General features: G+C 39.7%; 1 protein-coding gene across 3 annotated transcripts in view; it reads right to left on the bottom strand.

Annotated features, from left to right (window-relative positions):
- Nucleotides 1-17: 17 nt before the first annotated feature.
- The window catches only part of SLC9A7 (solute carrier family 9 member A7), a 123,059-nt gene continuing 115,592 nt past the window's right edge, over nt 18-7,484 (bottom strand). For 2 of the 3 annotated variants that reach the window (XM_045004778.1, XM_045004787.1), the window contains one exon: nt 18-4,737. In XM_045004778.1, the coding sequence (XP_044860713.1) occupies nt 4,489-4,737 (249 nt within the window). In that variant the 3' untranslated portion in view covers nt 18-4,488. The remainder of the gene's footprint in view (nt 4,738-7,484) is intronic. The other variant, XM_045004796.1, reaches the window with a different exon arrangement.

Genomic DNA, 7,484 nt, shown 5'->3' with positions numbered 1-7,484 from the left:
TCCATATTAAAAGCAGAAGTTTGAAAATTTATTTTGTTACATCCTTCCACCTGACCCAACTGAAAGCACTTCCATAATTTTTCAGCAGACACATGAGCACACCAAGCAAGGTTTAGCTGTGTTCTGAGACGGTTCAGGTACTATGATTGGGTAATTGTACTACACTGGCTTTTCCAGGATTGAGTGAATGTTAACATCCCGTATAAAAATCTTTAAGTAGCTGCAAAACAGCTTTCCAAACACAATTGGTACATTAGCTTCTGTGGAGCGTTAAAGACGATTATAGTCTTAACTGTGTCGATCTCATTTAGGACAAAGCTCATGCTGACTCAAAGTACTAAACATAATTTTGTTTTAAGAGCTAGAGAGGTAAAGCAGTTTTTGTCAGTAAGCTCAGTTCTTAAGCAAATTCCATACCCCAGTCCTTGAACTACAGGGTACACTGACTTTTGGTAAGCCATAGTTTAAATATTGAATTGACATTAATATCTTAACATTACACTACTGAATGAAGGCATAATGCACAGGCAGATGTCAGTCACATCCTTGATACAGGTATCAGCCAATGAAGTGATCTTACATATTGTAGACTGACTGACTCAGCAACTCACACCTGGTAGGAGGAAGACCCTCTCTTAAATTTCACTCTGATCTGACTAAGATATTAACATAGAGGGGTTGCCGTATTGCTCATCACAGTCTTAAACTATGATTCCATTCAGAGACTCAGAGCAAGCTGGAGGGGAAAAAAATACAGGAATTTCCATAACTTTCCATAGTTTTATTACTACATCTATTTGTATGTCTAAGTCAAGCTCTAGCCTAACCAACCCAGCCTCAGTACTGGCATGAAGTTAAAATTCATCACACTGTTCCACGAAAAGGATTTTCCCATTTAGAGCAAAATTTCAGTACAAGGTAAATTGGAAGAGCACATGAACCACAAAGGAGAAGAAAAAATCAGCACCAGCTGAAAATGTAAAACATGCCATGCTAAAGATTAGATATTTCTTGTGAGTTTTTAGTAAAGAAATCCTATTAAAGGGTAATTTTCTGTAACGGTTAATGATTTCTATAGTAACAAGTGGTTGGTGCTGTTAGTTCATTTAGCTTTGATTCATTCTGAAGTCTAAACTGGGAAGAGAGGTTGAAGTCAAAACTGATGAAGTGAAAGACCCATGTTCATTTCATTGTTTTAAAGCAGTGGCTCTAAACCCTTTCAGACTATTGTACCTCTTTCAGGAAGTTGATTTGTCTTGCATACCCCCAAGTTTCACCTCACTTAAACTACGTGCTTACAAAAATCAAACATAAAAATACACGTGTCACAGCACACATTGAAAAATTGCATACTTTCTCATTTTTAACCATATAATTATAAAATCAATTTGAATATAAATATTATACTTACATTTTAGTGTATATTATATAGAGAGGTATAAACCAGTCATTGTCTATATGAAATTTTAGTTTGTACTGACTTCGCTAGTGCTTTTTATGTAGCCTGTTCTAAACTAGGCAAGTATCTAGAAGAGGTGATGTGGCCCCTGGGAGACCTCTGCATAACCCCTGGGGTACGTGTACCCCTGATTGAGAACCACTATTTTAAAGCATAATTTATAATTAAAGCCCCTTCCGTTTTAAGGGTGCACAATGACGTTATCCCTCAGTCTGACATTCAGATAACTCTGTACTAGACAACTTTGCTGCAAGATGACTTTTTACATTCGTTTTTAAAGTTAAAGGCTAAGGAATGAAACACTAAGAGGAAAGGTACTAGGCCCCTCTTTCAGGGTTAGCATTTCAGATTTAACTCCATTTTAAGTATGTGCAGTCTTAACTCTGCTATTGGAAGCATTCTGGTACAGGATGGTGCTAAAACTTGGAGTGAGTCTTGCAGTAGAAAATGGTAATTTTGAAAAGTCTCTGTCTCTGGCACTTCGTTAAGCATTTTTGAGAGAGAAAATACTTAGTCCTAAATGCTTTGAGCCAATATAGTTTTTCTTGTATGCAGTGTTGTTGTAACCTTGTAGATCCCAGGATATTAGAGATACAAGGTGGGTGAGGTAATATCTTTTACTGGACCAACTTCCGTTGGTGAGAGAGGCAAGTTTGTTGAAGTTGGTTCAATAAAAGATATTACCTCACCCAACCCTGTCTCTCGAATAGTCTTTGACAGGTTTCAGCCTGTCTTGAATTGCATATAAAGGTTTGCCTGACTCCAGAGATGGGCAAGTCCATCTGATTTGGACAGGTTCTGCTCTCTAAAATCTGAAAAGCAGTTTGCACCACTTGAGGTTGGCTAATGATTTAAGTTTTTACAAAAGGAAAAGTCTGACATTATTAGGATTTATCACTCAAATGTGGAATTCAGCAGGCTCTAAAGAGTTAAAGTTATCAAAAGTAAACCATCATTTTCATCGCTCCAAAAGAAGCAATTTCCTCCAGGGTAGTATTTAAGCAGCAAGTCCTGGAATAGCAGAGCTAGTGAGTGCTCACACACGATGCTGTCCATTCTAATCCTGGGAACAGAGTGCCAGACAGTTTATGTGGTCTGTTGCTTGAAGTGCTCTCAGCAGGATGCTTGAACTTTCTATCTCTGAGCTACTCAAGAATGGAGCAGATGGACTGTGTGACCTTTCCAGTTCCACCACAGAGGTGGCAGGACTAGCTTTAGAAATCTTTTAGTGCCTTGCCCCACAATGCAGTCATTAATTTGATTCTTTCAGACAGATCAATATTTTGTCTTAAAGAGGGAAGAAGTAGGAGGTAGATCACTGTATTTAAAATAAACCAAACTAGACAATCTAAGTGCTGCTGTGCAATTGGAACTTGTAATTTTAAAGTTAGCCCATTGTTTAGTTGAACCGGTCACTTAAGGAAAAACACAGAATGGATTTTTATTCATAGATACATTTTATGGGAAGGGAACAAACTGAAGTGGCAGGTAAAAAAAAAAGCACTTTAGCAAACTGATATTACATTTTAATAGTGGGCCACAAAATGCCAGTTTAAAAAATAACATTTTCTAAACCATTTTGAGCCATGAAAGTAAAACTGGACCCCATTTTAAAGCATGCTTTCAGTAGCTGAGCTTCTGTTTAGGAGGTAATAGATTTCAACTATTTGCTTTAATACACCAGAGGTCACTAATAGCTACTGAGCTGGGAATTAAGAAGCCCTTAAGCACTAAGTTAAAGCAAGTCTACATGAACATGGGCCAAGTACTAAGCAAAGACATTTTTCCCTTTTCACATTTCAGATGGGACTAGAGTGTGTATGCCACTTGCACAGTTCATATATTGTGCAGTGCCTCGCTGAAAGTTCACATGTACTCTGCAAAAGAGAATGAATATAAACACCTTTCTTCAGATGTAATAACCACAAATGGTTAAATTTATAGTATTATCTTCCCCTTTTGAAGTAAAAACATTTGCAGTGTAAACCATCACACCTAACAGGCAATCAAAGCAGATTCCAGGGATACTTCCCATCTCAATATGGAACCTTTTGGTTTCATATATGTTCAAAAATTGCTTTCCAGATTCACTGTAAGTAATACCACTATCTGCTCTATCTCCCATAAAAAAAAACTGGGTTCCAGCGTCCTTCATCTGATTTTTAACAAACCTAATGAGAGAACAAGTGGTTTTTTAAATCACAAAGCCTAGATAAGGGCTTGAGTCAGTCATTTCAGTCTTGGACACTAAGAAGTTCTCTTGTGATGTGCTAGAAGATATGTGAACAGTAATACTCAAGTTGTCCAAAGCTAGGGGACTAAACAACATTCACTGCCTCCCTCTTTAAATACTGAATTATTCTAAACTGTACCTACTATATGTTGCCAGTGAGGAAGTTGTGCTGTTTTCCCTTTTTCCTGAAGTAATTCAGTGCAGTTTGTCATATAGTAACAAATCCCAGAAAAATGTTGCATTCATGCACCTGTACTCCTAGTACATACTGTTCCCTTTTATACATAGTTTCAAGTTTTCTAGAGAGCAATTTAACACTGGCCCACCGAAAAATCAGACATGCACCCATACCTTTAAGTCTCAGAATAACTAGACTTTTGTTTGGGTTTCCCCTCCATCATTCCCAAACCAAGCTAGAACTCCACCCAGCCTGAATTAGCTTGGTTCTGGGTGGGTAACATTTTCACATACCTCTTCTCAGAAAGGTGCTGCAGCTGAATGAGAGAATTGCAGGAGGCTAATTCTACATTAATTAGATTAGATTCAGTATGCAGTTTTGAGAGAAGAGACTGACCAATTTCCCCATTTCTCTAGTTTAGACATTTAAAAACCCACTGTCAGCATCTTGAGTTAAAAAAAAAAGTCAAGGTTGGTGTCTTCAGACTTTAGTAAAACCACTTATAAACAGACAGGTTAGTTCAATTCTGTAAGCATTCCCGCCTCAAGTGACACTGGGGCCTGCAGTCTTCCTTGATCCATCCACGGGGCTACAGCTGTATTTTTACTGAGGCAGTAGTCATGCATTGTCTTCCAAAGGAAATACTAGTCGGGTGCCCCTGCTTGTAACTTCATTATCTCCCATTCCCAGATCATGTTCCAATGCCTCCTCTGAACTACTTTTTGTTTTCCTGCCATCAAGGCTAGTGGTAGCAGTGCGGGAGCCAGAAGAGCCATTAGCAGTTATTGTCGTATCACCATATGTCAGAGTGAGGTCACCATCATTCAGAATAAAATCTGAATCCTCCTCTCTAAGCTGCTCCTGATTCTGAAAAAAAGAGCATCCAGTAACACTTGGTTAATAGTTTCTTTTCATGGTCATAAAATAGCTGAACAAAGGGGTCTACACTTACTAGTCAATACATAAAAGAGAGTTAACAGTCAAGATATACTAGAAAAACCTGAACTACTAAATTCTTGAAGTCTAGCCTAAGTAAGTAAAGCTAAAACTTTAAACCAAGTGGTTAAACATCACCTTACTGTTCCCTGTAAAGCTACTGCTATAATTGTAGGGATTTTTTTTTAAAGTTTAAAACCCTGAGACATGGAGCAACTATGGTTGGTTCTTAGCACTGAAGAGTCACTACAAAATAGTATTATGGAAGAAAGCTAATAGTACAAGAGTCTAAAAATCTAGGCTAATTTTTTGCAGGCCAATATGCTAAATTGTAAAGTGGGCTATACAGTCTAAAGAAAAAAGAGCAAGCCAAGATTACCAAGGAGAACAAAGAATAACAAAGCACTTACAAATATTAAGCTTCACAACACACACATGATAGGTAAGTACTACTATTTCCATTTTTTCAGATAAAAATGCAAACATGTGAAGTGACTTGTTCAACATTACACAGGAATCAGTCATTAACACAAAAGATGGAGATACTTACTCCAGGCACTGTTGAGAGAGAGAGAGTGTGTGTGAGTGTGAATGCGTGTAAAAGGAGGGATGTGCAAACTGATAAAGATTAACAAGTCACCAGCACCAGATGCTGTACATCCAAGAGTTCTTAAAGAAATTTAAGAATGAGGTGACTCAGTAAGAAAAATATGAACATATTAAAACCAGCTACCAGACTGGAAAGCAGGGCATGTGTGTGTTAGTGTGAGTGAGTGAGTGAGGTTAAAGAGCACTGAGGGCAATCCTGAGAATGAAGCCAGTATAGCCTAATAGAGCACAAGGTAAATTAATTTAACTGATATTAAAAAACAAAAAAAAAGATCATTATAGCAGCTCATAGAAACTTCCAGTTCTTCTGACTTCCATAAATCCTTTAAGAAATTGATTCACAAGAGGCTATGAATACACTCAGTCATCATTGGGTGAGATGCAATGAACTGCTAGGGAAAACAGAAAGTAGGAATAATGGCTAATTTCCAATGCAGCAAAATGGGGCAAGAGACCACAAAGTTCTGTGTTAAAACCAGTGTTCAATAGGATATTGGAAAAGAGTGAACAGTACAGCTGGTCAGAAAACAGCAATCTCCCCCCACCCATGCACCCCCTTCCCCCCAAAAATTGAATTTTTTTTTAAACAAAACCAAATTTCCCCCCATGAAATTTCTGTAGAAAATTGACATGTTGGTGAAATATTTCAGCTGAAAAACAAATTATTTTGATTTAAATGGTGCTGTGGTGTCTCATGGTACTTAGAATAGAATATCAGGATTGGAAGGGACCTCAGGAGGTCATCTAGTCCAACCCCCTGTTCAAAGCAGGACCAATCCCCAGACAGATCCTTAAATGGCCCCTTCAAGGACTGAACTTACTACCCTGGGTTTAGCAGGCCAATGCTTAACATTCAGATGTCTTATGCTCCTATTTTCCTTTATGGACTGGGCTCTCTGACAGACTACATTTTCCATGATGCACCATGGCCAGGGACTCCTATGATACACCTCCCCCGATCACTAAGAAGAGAGAAAGTTGTGCATTCAAACTGGAACCACAGTGTCTCATGGAAGTTGTAGTTCAAGTGTCTTATGCTCCCATTCTCCACTGTAGGCTAGGCTGACTATTAGACTATATCTCCCATCAGGCACCACTTTCTCCACTTCCGGTGATGGGAGGTGGTGTGTCATAGAAGTCATGGGCTGTAGTGCATCCTGTGTAAGGATATGATTTCATCACAGAGGTCCCTGATTCCATGACTAACAGACCTTGGACTTCTTTTGGTTCAGCTGCACGGCAGGGCTCAAGCTGTCAGTCCCTGGGCTTCTGTGAATTTTTGTTTATTGCCCATGACCTGTCAGTGACTTTTACTAAAAATAACTGTGACAAAATCTTAACCTTAATCATGTGAGCTGTAGTTCAGCAAGAGAGTCCTCAATGGAGAGGAGAATGGGAGCATAGGACTGTTGCATTGGGGCTCCATTTTTAATGGAAATACCCACATTTTACACGGGAAGATACTACACCAAAAATTTCATCTAGCTTAAAATTTTCCACTGAAAAAACATTAGATGGAGAATGGTCTGCTAGCCCAGGTGAATGGTGAGGTAGCAAATCTTCAGATGATACAAAATATAGGTTAGTCAGGACTGGAGAAGGATGTGATTAATTAATTATTTAGGCGAGGTAAGCAAGACACTCCTATTTACCATGTTGTATAATTAAGGCTGCGAGATTGTCACGGATTCCATGACTTTCCCTGACTTCTGCAGCAGCCAATGCAGCTGGCTATGAGGAAGCTCAGGCAGCCCCTGCGCCAAGTACACCGGCCACTGTTGGGGCAGTCTTGGGCCACTGTACTCCCCCAGCCCTCCCTCAGCAGCAGAATTTGGATGTGGGAGGGGGAAAAGGGATTGGGTCATGAGATGGGGTGAGGCAGGCTCTGGATGGCACTTACCTGGGGCCTCTCCAGAAGCAGCAACGTTCCCCTTGCTCAGCTGCTAAGCAGAGGCATGGCCTGGCCCCTCTGGGTGCTGCCTCCACCCAGAGTGTTGGCTTCACAGCTCCCACTGGCTGGGAACCATGACCAATGGGAGCTGTGGGTATGGTACCTGCAGGCGGAGGTA

This window comes from Mauremys mutica, chromosome 1 (assembly GCF_020497125.1).
Source record: "Mauremys mutica isolate MM-2020 ecotype Southern chromosome 1, ASM2049712v1, whole genome shotgun sequence".
Classification (NCBI taxonomy): Eukaryota; Metazoa; Chordata; order Testudines; family Geoemydidae; genus Mauremys; species Mauremys mutica.
This window is presented reverse-complemented; position numbering and strand designations above follow the sequence as displayed.